Source organism: Solanum stenotomum, chromosome 6 (assembly GCF_019186545.1).
Source record: "Solanum stenotomum isolate F172 chromosome 6, ASM1918654v1, whole genome shotgun sequence".
Lineage (NCBI taxonomy): Eukaryota > Viridiplantae > Streptophyta > Magnoliopsida > Solanales > Solanaceae > Solanum > Solanum stenotomum.
This window is the reverse complement of record NC_064287.1, coordinates 21504538-21523062: the sequence shown is the minus strand read 5'-3', so window position 1 is coordinate 21523062 and position 18525 is coordinate 21504538. Positions and strand designations below refer to the sequence as shown.

The 18525-nt window shown below is 32.6% G+C and overlaps 1 protein-coding gene across 3 annotated transcripts in view; it reads right to left on the bottom strand.

Moving 5' to 3' along the window:
* Positions 1-6330: 6330 nt before the first annotated feature.
* LOC125866815 (uncharacterized) overlaps positions 6331-18525 on the bottom strand; it is a 38894-nt gene continuing 26699 nt past the window's right edge. The window contains exons 11-22 of one of the 3 annotated variants that reach the window (XM_049547173.1): positions 15039-15366; positions 11618-11711; positions 10940-11048; positions 10358-10629; positions 10099-10226; positions 9485-9719; positions 8562-8750; positions 8133-8419; positions 7872-8055; positions 7534-7780; positions 6815-6899; positions 6331-6702 (exon numbers count right to left, since the gene is read on the bottom strand). In XM_049547173.1, the coding sequence (XP_049403130.1) occupies positions 6555-6702; positions 6815-6899; positions 7534-7780; positions 7872-8055; positions 8133-8419; positions 8562-8750; positions 9485-9719; positions 10099-10226; positions 10358-10629; positions 10940-11048; positions 11618-11711; positions 15039-15366 (2306 nt within the window). In that variant the 3' untranslated portion in view covers positions 6331-6554. Of the gene's footprint in view, positions 6703-6814; positions 6904-7533; positions 7781-7871; positions 8056-8132; positions 8420-8561; positions 8751-9484; positions 9720-10098; positions 10227-10357; positions 10630-10939; positions 11049-11617; positions 11712-15038; positions 15367-18525 lie in introns of all 3 variants that reach the window. The other 2 variants (XM_049547172.1, XM_049547174.1) reach the window with 2 other exon arrangements.

Below are 18525 nucleotides of genomic sequence, written 5' to 3'. Positions count from 1 at the left end.
CAAGGCTATTTTCGTAATTTTAATGATTTATCTAACGGCATAATATAAGTCCATATATATCAGCTTTCTTTTCTTGTTAGCCGTACTGTACTCTTCTGGAGTCTCTCTTGGGATCCTATTCTTCTTCCTCAACTCTCTGGCTCTTGTATCTTTTCAAAATATTCAATTTTGGTTATCAAAGCTCCTCATAATCATCAATCTATCTCAATTTTAGCTGTTTCTGAGCAAGTCACACATATAATCAACTGCAAAGGGTTTTAAGTAAGAAGGTGTATTTCTTTTCGATTGTTGCTATCAATACAATATATGTGCTTCCTGATTCTCTGTTATGAGAAATTTAACATCTTCCGGTTATATTTCGAGATATTGTTATAACCAGCATATATTATGGGTTGGGTTTTATTTTGTTGTTGTTTTTTTTAAAATAGTCTTGTGTGAGGCATGTCCAATCTTACACTCTATTTTACTTTTTAAATAGGAAAAATCACCCCATATACACATTTAAGAGTAAATATTACGAATTTTAAATCTACTTTTAAAAAATTCTTGCTTATAACAAATTATTTACGAGTTATGACATATCAATTAAATTTTATTTTATTTTAAAATTAAAGTATATTTATTTAATAAATTATTAATCTATTTAAAGATTTTTATTATTAATTAATAATAGGTAATTAATTCAATTTCACTTCCTTTTTTTTAGAACTAAAATTTTCAGTTACTCAATTTTAGGGATTTTCTCCATACACGTTTTCTTTTCTTGTTTACCATTACCATCCCCATTCGTCAATCCCACCCCCCTCCTCCACGCTTATTCACTCCTACATGCCACAACCCACTATCCCACTTTTACCATTGTTTTCCATCAAGTCTAACTTCAAAATAGTCCACCCCCTCCCCCACGATTATTCATCATCATATTTAAGAAACCCATTGAAACTCCTCGAAAGAGTCCCAGATTTGATGGAACTTCAATTGATGATGTTCATGCTCCATCGTTCAATATATTATCCCAAACACCCCCGCCTAAAACTGTTGAAATTTTGGCGACCGGTGGTTCCTCTTGATCGAAGAATCAAAAAGATAAAAATAATGAAGCTAAGGAAAGTGCGATTGCGGCAAATCAAAAGGGGAAGAAGGGAAGGGGAAAACACTTGTTGAAACCCCTCCTGATTCTGATTTCGATTTCGATTCGGATTTTGTTAGTCAACAAATGTTGAAGTTGCTCAAACATCAAAACCAGATACAAGAAGAAAAACAAAGAAGAAGGAATCGGAATTACCAAAATACAAAAACCCCAAAAAAATTGTAAGGGTAAGTACTTTATTTAATTTATTTTCACATTACTCAAAATAGTAAGTTTTTATATCACATTATTCTTATTATTGTTTTCAAAACAGTTGTTTGTGTGAAATTTGTTCCAAATCTGAAAAAAAAATGTTTATGGATTTGACTATAAAATTTGGGTGATGTATTTTGTATGAATTATGAAAAAAATATTTTATGGATTTGACTATAAAATGATATGAATTATGTATTAACATTAAATTTGTATCCTAATTGTGTATAAACATATGAATTATCAACAATGGTGTTTTTGACATGGGAGATGTTGAAATTGATGTAAAGTACCATCGTGAAAGGTATGCCACAATCCAGTGGCATTATGGAAAAACAAAGAATGAGGATGGAGCGATCACTACTGGTACGATTGCTAGCAAATTTGGTGGACCTCACATAGCAAAAGAACATGTTCCGGATACCACCGTTATCCTACACCAAGACCACCGACAAGAAATTTGAAATAGTTCATTGCAACTTCTACTTTTTAAGAATTACATATTATTTTTTTTTAACTTTTGGATAATTTTTTTCTGTTTAACTTTTGGATAAACTTTTTCTGTTTAAGTATTTGATGATATATAATACCATATGTTATGTTTTATTCAGCTACCATCTACACATGAATTAATATTTGGCTATTATAATTTCAGAACACTGGTATTATACAGATTTCATACAAATTGGATTCACTATTTTAAAGTATCATTGTGTTTCTAAGTAGTAAACTCATTGGATGAAACGTGTATGAAAACTAATTTATACGTATATGAATATGATTCTAATATAAGGGGTTGGATATTGTATGAATTATGATATGATTTTTATATACAAATGTTATGAATTGTGTTTTCACATTTGTCTGATTTTCTTTTGAATCTTCATATGGTATGAATGATTAAATTGGTATGAAAATGATATCAATTGTCAAACTAGTGATTTTTTTCTAAAAATGATATCATGCAGTTTGTTATAATGTTTGACTATTATAATTTCAGGACACCAGTATTATACAGACTTCGTACATTTCGGATACACTATTTTAAAGTATCAGTGTGTTTCTAAGTTGTACACTCATTGGATGAAACGTGTATGAAATCTAATTTATATGTATATGACTATGACTTTAATATTAAATCTTGGATATTGTATGAATCGTGATATGATTTTTATATACAAATGTTATGAATTGTGTTTTCACATTTGATTATTTTTTATTCTACACATGTTGTTTGAAAGAAAACTAAATTAAATTTGATTAATATGTGTATGACCATAACTTAAGCTAGAGTTGGAATGAAACATGAATACAATTGGCATGCAATTTGTTATAATTTTATTTATAATATGACACCAATTGAAAACCAAATTAATATTCATGATAACTTACATTAAATACTTGTGATACCAAATGAACTCCATAATTACCTTCTTATAATTATCACTAATATATACAATATCTTTAAACTAGAATAAATTTTATTTGTAACAGTATGCATTCTGTATGATTACTGAATGAACAGTGTATAAAGAATGAATAATATATTAAACACTAAGCTATAATGCACTTCAAACCAATTATGTTTCATATCAAAACAAAACATTAATATAACCAACAAAATAACCAGTCATTAGTTTTGCACAGGATAATTTGAACATGTCATCCTGTTGTGGCCAACTTGACGACATCTACCGCAGGTAACTTTAGATCTTTTGAATTTCACTCAGCAAACCGCTTCCAGCGTTCTAGTTGCGGTCTTCCTACCGTTCTCTTTGGACTATCGCAAGGGATAGGTTCATATATAAAAATTATTATAATAACAACAAAATTATACCCACTTGTCTTTATTTTTTCATACAAATATCATTCAGATAGTACATTACAAAACACTTTTCATACTCACTTAATACACATTTCATACAACAATCATCATTCATTCTTAAATACATACATTTTACTCGTACCAAATACTTCATTACTAACAAACAACTTTATACAGAAATGACAAAACTAATATAAACACTAAAATTACAAATTTAATACCAACTTAAAACACTTGTCATATAATTCATCAAAATTTCAAATAATTTTTTTTACAGATTACTGAACACACTTTCATACAAATTTCAATTCATTTATTCTATCAAATTCATTATCAACTTAAATCACTTTTCATACAATTCGTCAAAATTCTAAATAACTTTTTTTTATAGATTACTGAACACACTTTCATACAAATTTCTTTTCATTTATTCTATCAAATTCATTCAAAAATATACATTTAATTTATATTTTAAGAAGAAAAAAAACAGTATTCAAAACAACCACAAAAACAAAAAATCACTAATACTATATATTTCACAACAACTTACAAAAAGTGATATCACCTTAAATATATTGACGATTTACAATTTTATCGTTTTTTTTTCATTTCACTGTAATTTAAAAACAAACAATAATAAATACTAACCTGAAGGATCCCATCTTTCACCATGTTTAATTAATATTGAAACGTTGTTGTCCATCACAACAAAATCAATTTTTTTCAAATATAAAAAAAAAAAACTTCAATTACTCGATACTGGGAATTTTTTCTGGTAGAACAATGAAAAAACAATGAAGAGAGAGAAACATTGAAAAAAAAGAGATAAAGTCTTATTTTTATTTGATTTTAACTAATTTGAGTGAATTAAGGATACTAAATAATCTTAATTAGTTTGGATCCCTTATTTCGTGCCAATTATTAATTATCTACACTAAATTCAAATTAAATTAACACCACAATTTCAATTTTTTTTTTATGTTTTTACCATCAATTCCATTTTTCTTTTTAATTTTTCTTTTATTTTTTTATTTTTTTAAATAACTTTTTTCAATTATTATTATTATTTTTTTATAATTTGTTAGAACCTGAAATTTTTAATGTTATAACTTGAAAGTCTAAATCTACTGCTATAATTCAAAAATATTAATATAATATATGTCATATATGAAATTTAGAAGGATTTCTTAATTCAATTAAATATCACAACTGAAATAACTCAAATGTCTTCTTCTTTTCCTAAATTTGGAATTATATTTTATACAAATTCTTTCTTTACTTGAAGTAAATATCACAATTAAAATACCTCATATGTCTTCTTCTTCGTCTTCTTTTCTCAGGATCTTCTTTTTGTTTGCTTCTTTTCTCATAAATATAAAAAAAACCCCACATACTTCTTCTTGACTTTTCCCACTACTTATTATTTATCTTATGTTAAATAAATTATTATCATTTTTCTTTAATCTAAATTATTCTTAGTTTGCTTTACAGCCACATAACAAAGAAATAAAGATAAGTAGAATTAATAGTTTATTTTTTTCTTTTTGAATTTGTGCTAGGTAATTCAAACAATAAGTTTTATGTTTCTTTCTCTTTATTTATTTATTTCAACTATATTGTCTCTCTCCACTCTTAATTAAGGTCAGCATCATTTTTTAGTTTCTTAGCATTATCATTTGTCATAGATCTTGCACTTTTTTCAAAATTAAGAAATTCTAAAATTTATTTTCAGAGTAAAGTATCTTTTAAAAATTAAGAAATTCTAAAATATATGGTAAGATAAAAATAAATACTTAAGAGTTCTAAGTTTTTCTCTCCTCAATATAATTAAAAAATATGTCAATAGTTCTGAATTAATGCTATGAATGTAAAGTTGCATATTGACGGTTTGAAGCAATAGAGTAGGAAATTTATTCTCTCAAAAAAGTCGACGTTTTAAAAATAACTTTTAACCTTCCTATATGAAATAATCATCGTGCAAACCACACACACTTAACTAGTGTAATATAATTTTATGAGCTGCACTAAGGTGTAACTATCTTTTAAAAAAACACATCTCAGAATTAAATACATGTATAACTATTTCCCTCTGTTTCTATCAAATCTCATCATCTACACTAAAACTTTAGCAGAATGGATGCCAAGGTTGGTTGTTTCCCTCTGTCTCTACCAAATCTCATCATCTACACTGAAATTTTAGCGGAACGGAAGTTCATCTATATTGAAACTTTAGCAGAATGAAAGACAAGGCTAGCTGTTTGCCTCTGTTTCTATCAAATCACATCATCTAATGCTGAAACCTTAGCAGAATGAGAGTCAAGGCAAGTTGTTTCCCGCTGTTTCTACCAAGTCTCATCATTTACACTGAAACTTTAGCGGAACGGAAGTTCATCTACATTAAAACTTTAGCAGAATGAAAGTCAAGGCTAGTTGTTTGCCTCTGTTTCTATCAAATCTCATCATCTATGCTGAAACCTTAGCAGAATGAGAGTCAGGGCTGGTTGTTTCCCACTGTTTCTACCAAGTCTCATCATTACACTGAAACTTTAGCAGAACGAAAGTTAAGACCGATTGTTTCCCTCTGTCTCTACCAAATCTCATCATCTACACTGAAACTTTAGCAGAATGAAAGTCAAGGCTAGCTATTTCCCTTTGTTTCTTCCAAATCTCGTCATCTACACTGAATATTCCATCTCCGAGGAGGTTTGAATGGGAAAAATTTGACAGCTTTGTCTTGAACAGTTGAGATTGGTAAACGATGGACCCTCGGAACGTAATCTCCCTCCTCAATTGGCCAGATTGAATAAGTCATGTTAATGGTGCTTAGTGAATTCGTGATGTTGAGATGATAGGAAATGTTGTAGTTATGTTGGCTATCCTAGTAGGAAACCTTTCCAAATAACATTTGTATACAAATATACAATATGCCGAGTTTGTTTTGTGGTGGAATCTGCCAGCTTGAATATGAAATGTAATGACTTGCTCTCTAGTTCAAATTCCGATTATTTGTTGTCAAGTTGGATATTTCCTGGAATGAGATTTAACTCGACTTGTTGGAGCAAGTAGTAAGTCAAGACAAGTCACGGTAAAAATTTTACAGTGCTAAAACAGGCTTCAAGGCACAAATGCACTAACGGAAAGTTCCATTAAGATTAGTAAACTTTTATATGCATTAGGAAAAGTTCTTTCACGGCTCAAGGTGTTTTGTTCAACTTACACCTTCACAAGAGTCGTAACGTGGTCCCACATACCTCACATACATACCAGCTTGCACGAACGCTCTGGTATTATCCTATACATTGTTGGCCTCTATCTAAAAAACTATAGACAGTGAATATAACCAATAAAAGAATATGACAAAGGAAGTTAAGTTTTTTTTCTTTTCTTTTATGACCTCCAGAAAACATCAGGGTCATTGCTGTACAGTGTGCGATCTTGAATCTCGAGATTGGCTACATGGTAATTTATAAGACTTGCTTGAGCTGTTTTAAATAGGAGAAGTCCAGTAGGCAGCATCCACCAACCACTATCGTCCCTGCACCCAAAAACACCACCGTGTTCCCATATCACAACATTAATAACATCAACCAATATAATGTAATTTACTGCCAGTGGCTATTGCCTTGGGATGACTTGAAGCTCCTTACATGCTAAATTTCCAGGACTGAAAGTTCGGATGTCTTTTCGCGGAGGATTGGCTATGAAAATGAACAAATCCACAAATGAAAGCTACTACCTGTTGCAGATGTTTCCAGAAGAAAAAAATCACTCAGAATATGAAATATCAGTCGGTGAAAACTATCATAACTAAGCAAGCCATACAATTGAAATAACAGTGAGAAGGTGTATCCTGAAGAATTCTTAGTATAATTATGCATAATAGACTCATTCAGAGCTATGATTATAAAAGGTTAGTATTGTTCAAATGACCAGCAGCTTCAAAATTATATCATTAACTAATACTTGATATGGATGCTCCTTGAATTGGTAAAATGGATAAAATCAAACTCAATTCAGTTTAGCAATTGGGCTGAACATAGGGCATAGGGTTCACACTTTTATACTGGAAGTTTGATGAAGGAAATTCTTCATTTACTTATGCTATTCATATTTGGAAGAAAAAAGGAGAGGGTAAAGAGATAAGGCTGGAATCAGAAAAGGTCAAAACATGTTGGTTTCCTATTCTAAACAAATACCAAGCAAACGAAGGCGTAGTTGTAGCATGGCACATAAATTATTTATCAAGGTAATCTAGGCGAAAGAGAAAAGACATGGTAAGGAACACAAAGTGATTCTTAAGAACAAGGAGCATTTTGTCATCTTATCAGTGACACAGGAAAATAGTAAAAAAAGAGTCCCTGGCTACTTACAACATTAATTGTTGAGATGATATTCCATAGAGCATAGACACGGGCAGGCACTGCTGATCGTGCAGGTCCGTGACTAAATAAAGCATTGATTCCAGCTGGAAATGGAAGAAGTATACCAAGAGGAAGAATAGACAAAAAGAAAAACACGTCTAGCATTGAGATAGAATACAGCTGTAGCAATGTGAGCAAGACTAGACTAAAATCTCCTAATAGGAGTATTGAGATGACCAAACCAATAACATCCTACAAGAATATAGAACAAGCATTAGTATCAACTTGTGAGGCTGACAGACCGAGAAAGAAGAACAGCAAAAGCAACTGAGATGAAACATACCTGATGGCCAACAGGTCTTGTATTCCGAATTATATAATAGAACGGGTAGCATAGAGTCAATTGGTCTTTAAGAGCCTGTAGGTTTTTGTCATGTAAAATTTCTCCAGGTATTTTTTTCTGCACTGTTGCATGTTCATTGACTCTAACAAGATCAAATGCCTTTCTCCAACGATTAGCAGGTGTACTGCATCCAAAGAAAGAGAATCAAGGAACAATAGGATAGATTGAAGCAAAAAACTAAAGCAACATATGAATCATTACCGTGGGTGCTTCTCGAGCAATAAAGATCTGTTCTGGCTTTCCGACGGCATCACTGGTTCATTTCCAACAGTGCATACAAGTAGTCCAAACTGGTCATGACCACTGGCTGAAGGTTGAGAGTGAGTAAGATAAACATGTATGCCATGGGCACGTAAATATGGATTTGCATGGGTCTCAAGCCAACTAATAACTGGACAAAAATTAGCCCTCAGATGTCCGCGGTGTACTAAACGAAGTTGCGCATTTAGACCAGCAACTAGTCTATACCAAATTGTAGGTGGCACCGACTGCAATGGGATACAAAAAAAAGAAGAATACATATTTCAAAATTTTCTAATGAAAGGGAAGGAGAAACAGAAATGCTAAAAGAAATGATTTACCCACAAAATCCTGAACGGTCAGTCATCTTACTTAGCAATAAACACAAACCTGACTCATGAGGCTGGTCAGGATATTGTCACTTTGAAGAGAGAAAGGACTCATGTAAGATCCATCTCCTCCAAAACGTATAGACATTGGTAACCTCTGATGGAGAGGAGGAGGCAGGTCATCCCTTTTCTCATCTCCCCCAAGGAAAAAATCCACATATGCAAGCATCAGATCTGAAGTTGCAGCTACCTACACTAGAATCGATATTGATCAACACCAATGGTGGTAAACATCCACGAGAATGAAGCAAAAAAATGGCATCAAAAAGTTGCACCTAATACCAAGTCTAACCAACAGCATCAGACTAAATCCTATATGCTGTAATTTCTTGCAAGTTGGAGACAATCTTTACAACTCACAAACTGCAACTATGTGCTTGTGCTTCATACAGAAGCTAAATCCATGTCATAAGCATATTTCTAAAAGTTAATGGAGTTCAGGTGAAAATAAATCACATCCAGAAACTCAACTTACTTTCATTTCAGTTCTATCATTCAGTCATTGAAATGAAACTATCCAGAAGCAAATTTACCATCAACTGCCAAGCTACATACAGATAAGAGTGTCTCATTTACACGGTAGAAGAGTTGTAGTTGTGCAATTTAAAATACCATTTTCTTAAAATAAAAAAGAAAAAACTAAATCTCTATCACAATCAAGTTAAGGTGGCTATATGATCTTCATTAAAGTTTCTAAAGTTAAGAGCATATTTTCTATCTGGTCAGACATTTGTACCCATGAAACATATATCACGGAGAAAATACAGCTGCATGGACGTCATACATAAAATATCTCGACTGGCATCCAGGAACTCTATTACTATATCCATTTACTAGCATTTTCTAACCGATTACCAGATTTTTTGACAAGCTTGTACAATTTTTGAGGGAATGATAACTTGGTGAAAGGTTGATTAGATAGACCTTGAGCCCTTCATAGAGTGCACGTGAACGACAAGAGCGCAAACAAGCATGATCATATTCGGAACGAACAAATTCGCGCAGTTGCTGCATTTTCTTCTTCCGACGCCATTGCAGCCATGACCATGCAAGTGGGTATGCAAAAGTACAAAGTATGCCATACACTGACCCTTCCCACCACTGATATGAAGCCAACTCATTTATCTCATCCACAAATCTGTTGAATGCATCTTCATATCTGATATGTTTAACAATTCAATTATGTCATTGAATGTTACAAAGTTCTCAAGAACATTTGGATGAAAGGAAACTACAATCATAGAACACAAGGGTGTGGCCTAGTGGTTAATAAATTGGATTGAGAATTATGAGGTTTCAGGTTCAAATCCAAGCAGATAGGAATGTTGCAGATATCCCCTGGAATGAGTCGAGGTGTCCGCAAGCAGGCCTGGACACCGTGGTTATAAAAAAGAAAAACTACCAATATAGACATTAACATATTAGTGCCTGCAAATAAGTTCTTAAACGACTAGTATTAATGAGGAACAAGTTTGAGTATTGCTGCATGACATGCATGGGCAAGCCTTTAGTCTAATAGCAAATAAGAGAGAACATACACAATTTCTGTTACTGCTTTAGGAGGAGAATGAGGGAGATGCCAAGGTTCACTAAAAGTGTTATTCCCCGAAAGGTACATTCTATGCACATGTGTTTGCGATTCTTCAGTTCTACTTGTCTCCAGCACCTAAAATAACACACTTATATTAAAATCAGAATACCCATCAAGAGGACATTTCTAATATGCCACGTGTAAATATTGGTTGAATGGCAGCTGAAAAAAGAAATGATAGAAATATAGAAGGTGGATCTGAGGACCTCATTTAATGACTCTAAAAAAGGGAATGAATGATCAATTGGAGATCCACGACGTGCTGGCACTGGACCAGGCAATTCATCGCCACTGCCAAATTTTATCCGAGCCACACTAAGAACAAGAGCTAGAAGGATGAGGAGACTGAAAAGAAGACAACCAAATAACCATGGTCCACCAAAGGTGTAAATCAACTCCTCAAGTGCTGTATAACAGCGTGGCATGTGATATCTATCAGAAATGCACTTGTACGGACATGGAGTATCAGTGACGCCACCTGCAGCATTAAAGCGCCACCCCGAAAAGTTTATATAATAAAATCATTGATTGAGAAAACTTTTAAACTTCTTACAAATCATAATCTAGAATAATGCTATTATTCAATTAGAACAATCTTATTTCACCAATTCTTCTACCAACTTATACACATCTATCAATCAAGAAACCCTTAATCCCAAAACAGCTGAAGTCGCAAGAATTATCTACCAGTAAGAAATGTATCAATACAACTGAACACTGAAAACTAATTAGTTGCCAAAAGTGCAGGATGAAATCATCGCTGAACCATAAAATAAGACTGAACGTACCTCGTGTAGAAATATATAGAGCCCGATGAGGAAGCTCATGAGATGGACATTTAGCACACAGGGACTGATCAGATCCACTTACATTCTTATAAGTACCAATAGGGCATTCCTGCATTAGTTCATCCACATATTTAAACACTGACAATATACGTTAAACATAAATTCCACATTCTTAAGATACAGATTAAAAGATTATTCAAATATCTTTGACAGCAAACATTGAATGAGCTGACAATAGTTTACATTAAACCCCAGAGAGAGAGAAAACTGAGAAGTAAAAAAAATGTAAGTGTGATCGAACCTTTTGATCCACAACAAGATTAGCCAACATGAAGAGGTAACATGTATGAAATTTCTCATCGCCTAACCGACAGATAAGATTGCAGTAAAATTAACTCTGGGGTGAGGTTTTTTCAAAATGTAGAAGAAGTTAAAATATGAAGCATATTTGCTTTTAGACCTAGAATTTGATTAAACATATCCACAAGCCTTTGGTCCACAAAATGCAATCTCAACGCATATGGTTGTCTATCACTCTTTTAGGACAAGCATCATATTCTTCAGGTCAGGCCCCAAAACCTTTTCAATTAGTTTCAATTGTAAGAAGGAATTGCAAGTGTTGATAATGTATTCTTTTATTTTATCTTTTTGATTACGCAAGTTGAAATTACAAGTTACCTGACAGAATATCCCATAAAGCCCCTTTGGGCAAGGTTTGCCGCTAAGAGTGCCGTTTTCTCCATCTTGCCCTAGAGCTCTACCAATTCCTCCCCTGCAATATCAGAATGATATCCAATAAGGATTGGAATTAAATAGACGAGTGTCACTAATAGTACAAGCATGTAGGTTTTAGGCACAACCAAGTGTAGCAACAACAGAAATAACTATCTAGCCTTGATAACTCAACAAGTAACATTGATCCACAAAGTTTAGGCGCCTGATCTAATGAACATTACATAGACAACAAAGGTTCATGTCATAGAAGCTAGATCCCGGTCTGTGCTTTGATTCAGAGCCAACATGATTGAAACTCCTCATATTTACAGTCAAGAAAAACGGTCCTACTCTGTTAAGATGCTCATTATCTGGATCATTAAAGATAATGCAAACCAAATGTGCTGTTTCCTTTTAATGAATCCCTTACTCACAGGTTGGCAGAAACAATTCAACTTTGTACATATCTTTGGTTTTATCCTTCAAGGGCCTAGGTCACAGCCTGGAAGTATCAAGGTTACAGGTCCAAAGAAACTACACAATATTAGCTACTACAATACTTATCTTTATTACTTAACTAGGTAATTCACCCGCACGAGGGGCATAAATAATCTTTCTAAGCTTTTAAACAACCTTTCCAATAATTGACTGTTATAAGAAAAAAAAAGAGTAAATTTTAGTAGGTTTTAAGAACATTTCAACCGAAATTAAATAATTTGACATTATCACATATCTCAAGAATTATAAATATATAATGAATGATTAAAAATAGGGAAAAGGGTCTGCAAAATACTCCAACTTTGGTCGAAATTGCTATTATAGTACCAAACTTTGGAAAGGACCTTTTACCCCCATGTACTATTTAATAGTGTATTTTAAAGGTATATATGTGTCTATGTGGACATCATAAATATTGCATCATTTTAAATAGTAATGTGTCCACGTGGGCACATATATATCTTTAAAATACACTATTGAATAGTGCAGGGGGTAAAAGGTCCCCCATAAAGTTTGGTATCGTAACAACAATTTCGGCCAAAGTTGGAGTATTTTTCAGATCATTTTCCCTTAAAAATATCTTCATATCTAATGATTTTTATCTTTTACATAATTTATCATAATATATGTTTGATGATGTGAGAAATATAGGAAAAAAATATTATTGAATTGTTGTTGTGTCTACATTATTACATTGAGACTCTATTTATAGACCCTAGAATACAATCCTTTACCAAGTAGGATACTATTTAGTATTCCTATTTCTATTTCTATTCCTATTCCTATTCTAATAGGATTGTATAAACCTATTCTTATTCTTATAGGATTGTATAAACCTATTCCTATTTTAATAGGATTGTATAAACCTATTCATATTCTAACAGATGATATAATTGTCTAGTTAAAACCGAGTGATGTTTTAATAAAGCGATTAAACATCATTTTTTCTATTTCTTTGTACATGAAAAAATAGAATCTCATAATTTTATGGTTAGAATAACTCCTTGTGAAAAAAAAAATTATGTGAAAGTTTTGGATAATCAATATTAGTTATAAATAAGTTAACACTGTTAAAAATGTACACCACAACAACATAAATAAATTTTTTAGAGACAATCTACTTGCCTGAGGTCAAACGTTCACAACTTTTTGTTATTGTTACTTTGTTACTCTAAAGAAATTTATAGGATAAAAATAAATTTGAAACAACAGCAAAATAATATTGTTCCCCCTTTTAGAAATTCATTCTTCATTAAACTGCTGCTATGAAGGCCCTTCTAGATACTTCATCAATGCAACTTTACGACTTTTTCAAAAATATGTATGTATAATTGTTGCATTATGAAAGTACAAGTAGATCAAAATGTTGGATTCTAGACTTAAAGAAATATTCTCGAACATTAAAAAATTAAAAATGAGTCTAACCTAGATAACTCAAACGCTCAACAATAACTTGGGACATGAAGGACAACAAATCTATTTTAATAGACATATCTTTTGTAGCTTAAGATATTACTTTTATTTAGAGCAAGTTTTGTTTCATATTCTTCAAATTAAGCTTGCCGAAAATAGTCATAACTCACACCAAAAATATTTAGAAGAGCCGAATGAGAAGGAAAAAAAATGAAAAACATTAAAAGGACGAAAGCTTTGTCCAAGTGAGATCATATACATACCAAATGAAAATAATCAATACAATTTTAAGGAGACAACAAACAACGAGAAAAAACATACATTAAAGGGAGTAAACTATGAGATATCCAATGATGATAACAAATCATTCTAACCAGAAAAGTTCTCATGTTTTGAAATAATAAACCTCAAAAATTGACTTACACTTCAATCAACTTTCAATTCTTAAAGTACTCATAATATCCACTGATAAAATTTAGTAAAAATAGATAACAACATAAAAACCATATGGCATGCAAAGTTATTAACTCTCAGAGGATTTTCTAAAGAACACAAAATCTCATCCTTGTATGTTCTCAGAGGGTTTTCTAAAGAACACAAAATCTCATCCTTGTATGTGAAGGAATGATGTTGATGAAGAAATTAGAGATTTGTAAGGGTTTTTTTTAATTGTACCTTCAACAATTCCAGTAGAGAAGAAAACTTGCTTGAATACTCAATTAACATTTGTTATTTAATCTGTACTAACAAATACTTATAACAATAATTTTGCAGAAACATAAACAACAAAGTTTAAAGCATGTACTCAAAAATAACAATTAATAATATAAGCAAAAATCAATGACTGTAAAAAATATACCAGAATCTGTAACAATAGAATGAAACAGAATGAAAAAGATCGAGCCCACTGAATGCACGATATCCCCTTAAGGAAATTATTCCCCTCTACTACCCGAGGTTTAAAGGAATAGATCCTCTCAGGATAGAGCGATTCTATTCACAAGTGTATTGATACAAAAACAATGCTGTCAGTAAATCATTCAACAAGAGCAAAATACACAAATATTTAATTGTCCAGAAGAAGAAGAAGTTCAAAATTTTCGTTGTTTTAAAATGAGAGGAAATTCCTATATTTATAGACAACAAAGGGCAGTGTGAACAAATGCTTATTGTGTCTTATCGGAAAGGTCATTCGGAAAAGTTACAATCCTTCGGAAAGGTCACAATCTTTCATAAAAGTCATAACTTTTCATAAGAGTTGCAATTTTTCATAAAAGTCGCAACTTTTCATGAAAAGGGAAGGCCAATTTTGGAAATAAAATAAATTAAAAGGGAATCCTGGTTTGTGGTGCGCCACGTAGGCGGGTCTAGGGTTCTCTTTTATATGATATATATGATGTTTCACAAAACAAAACTTACCAAGCAAGTAAATTCAAGTTACACAATGAGTATGTACACTAGATTAGATACGAACCCGACATTTATCGTGCCTTTTACACTTGTTATAGGCAGGTATTCATCTCCAACAGAAATGTCCGACCAATGAAAGTGAATCCTTCCACCACCACCGCCACCACCATTAGGACTACCATGCCCTCCCATAGTTGATATAGTAGAAGAATCACCAAGGACCAAAGACTGAACAAAAAGAAGAATTGTTCCACCAGATCCACCACCAGGACCTAAGTCTGAAAGAACCTTACTATAGTCATCTGTGCTATACTTGCCAAAGCTTTCTCCATCGGCTTGTATTGAACCATAGACAGACAACCTTATCAATGAATGCTCCAGTGAACCCATAACTGTTTCAAGAGAGATATCACAGACTATTACTCTCTACACATTGTATTTAAAGCAAGTTTCTAAGGAGACAATGTTCATTATGCAAGGATTATCAAGAAAAAGTGACTAGAAATATCAGCACTGAATTGAAGAACACATGAAACCACATTTCACAGCAAATAAACAAGCAAAAATAAGTTAAGTAAGAAAAAAAATTGAAATTTGGACCATTCCTCAATTCATGTTTACTGATTGATGATTGCTTTTATTTGTGTAGCATTTCATGGGTATATATGGATCCATCTCGATATCACGGCTTCTCTCTCTCTCTCTCTCTCTTCTGCTCTCTTTCCCTGATAGTGGCTACCTCTTTCCCAATTTCATCACACTTATGCTGGAGGCCACCAATCCCGGTGTCTCCCTCATCCCCTTCTCTCTCTCCTCCTCCTCTTCTTCTCTCTCTTCCCTTCTTCCTTGTTCGACCAAACCCTAGGCAGCGAGCAGGAGAGAGACAGAAGCACCACTGTCTGTTTCTCCGGCGACCACTCACATTTGAACGGAAGATCGCCCAAGCATCACTGAGGTCCCTCTCATCTTCAACAGCTTGCCATCCCGGCAAGGTTCTGTCTATCCTGTCCCTCTTTCTTTCTTGTAGTGGGTTTATATTTTCTGAAACCTTTCGTGCTCATCTTGCATTCTTATTCTGCTTTTGCAATCCTTTGTTAGGTAATTAATAGCCGTTTGGCTAAACTTAAAAAAAAAGTAGTTTTTAAAAAGTCAAACAGTAGTAACTTTTAAGTTAAAAAATGAAAAGTAGGGGAGTACCTACTTTTAACTTTTTAAAGTCATTTTAAACTTATTTTAAGTTACATTCATGATTCAACTTCCAATATTTCAAAGTGATAGAAGTAGATTTTAAGGATTTAGAATTTGATTCTGCAGTTGGATTTCTTGTTCGGATAGTCTGATTCTGCAACCTTCTCGTGGGATAATCTGATTGTATAAGTCCTTATTTGTACCTTCCATTCTGGGTCTATTGTTCAATTTCTCTGTTTCTAATTCTTATTAGCATTTGTGTTGAAATTTACATTCAGTTATTGCAGTAATTTTTAGCATGATAACTTGCCTAGGTTTAGGATGAATTTGAATTATAAATTTCTATTAGGTTGTTTTAGTTAAGATATTTTAGCTATTTTGAATTGTAGATTTTCTACATATTATGTATTCAAATTGGCTATTTAAAGCCCACCTATGCTTGGTAAAAATAATGAGAGAAACTTCAAACAATACTTTTAACCATTTTTGTCACACCATCTTATAAAAAACTACAGTGGTATCAAGAGCCTCATTAATCTTACAAGATCTGTAAGTTCATTGAAAAACAACTTTCTACCAGTTTTAATCCATACCTATTTTCAATCCATTTTAATTTCGTGCTTATTTTTAACGCACAGGACTTTATCAACCAATATTAATTTTCAACCCACTTCTCAACCATGGCAAGCAGCAATCTCTCTTTCAATGCCCCACAAATTTTTACCGATAAAAACTATCAAATTTGGTCAATGAGAATGAAATTGTATTTTGAAACCTATGATTTATGGAATGCTATAATGGAAGAACGATCCTTATTAACACTCTACGTGAATCTTATCATTTTCCAGATTAAAACACTTTCAAACAAGACAAGATTATTATGGGTGTTTCGTAAGTACAAAATCAAAAGAAGAAAAAGAAAGAAGAAGAGAAAGATCAATATTAAAAAATGTGCAAGTTCAAATGCAGTCAAAAGATTTCAGTGCCAACTGCCGAATCAGAATTTGAGGAGCAAATTTTTTTGGATTGCACCAACTGAAGCAAAGGAGGAGTATTGAAATCTACTTTCAATTATTGTTGTAACTTTTAGCATAATAACTTGCTTAGGTTTAGGATGAATTTGAATTTTATATTTCTATTAGGTTGTTTTAGTTGTTGAGATATTTAAGCTTTTTTGAATTTTTGAATTGTAGATTTTTTGCACATCATGTGTTTAAATTGACTATTAAATACCCTACTACGCTTGATAAAAATATTTACAGACATTTTAATCAGTACTTTTAACCATTTTTGCTGCACCATCTTTTAAAAAATCAATAATCTTTATTTATTCAACCCATATTACTTTAGGTATTGTGCAGCCTTTGTTGGTATTTTGCCCCTATTTTAGTCATTTATTTAGTTTCTACTTCTTTAACCTCTATCCTCAAGTTCTTATGCTGCCCGGCTATCCTAATTATTTGTGTTATAATCCATATAAAAATAAAAGTAGTGTCAGCTGCTAAAGAAAAAGGAAGGAAAATAGAGAGTCAATGACCATTTAAAGAAAAAAAAAAAGTGTAAGTAATGGGCTTAGCCCATAATCACGTTTCTGACAACTTTTTTTTTTTGAGGTCTGAACTTGTATTCTATTCCAAAACAAAAAACCAGAACCTACCACAACAAATTACACGTTCCTAATTACAATTGTGGAGAGTAGCAGGAAGATCTTCAATCCTATAGCAAAATTTACAAGGAACCTAAAACATCTGTAACTGATTCTAGATCTTCCATGTACTCCTGTTTACACCAAAAAAGAAACAAAACTAAGCAGTTCATCTTAATCTTCTGGATGGAATTACTCTTGTTTTGGAAGCATTTGAGATTTCTTTCTTTCCACATAGACCACCAAATGCAAGCTGGAATGATTTTCCATCTCTCTTTATGCCCAGTAATGCTTGCATAACTGCTCCATATCTTCAAAGTCTGCTAACTCTCCTAGGCATAACTCATTTCATGCCCTTCAGATTGATAAAAACATTGCACAAAATGTTGGTTATTCTACAGTGAAGGAAGAGATGGGTGACAGCCTCTACTTCTACTTCACCACATAGGAGGCACCTAGGACTCAGATGAATATTTCTTTTCATAAGATAATTGTGGGTCAAAAGTGCCTGCTTAGCAAGGAGCCAAGTAAAACAAGACACTTTGTAGGGGATTTTAGTTTTCCATATCAGCTTCCACGGCCACCCATTCCTCTGACCCATTCCTCTGACTGTTACAAGGATTAAACTTCTTGTAGGCTCTTTTGACACTAAATTGTCTTGATTGTGATCCTGCTATCCCAAACTATCATGTGCATCAGTAGTTCAAAGCTCCAAGAC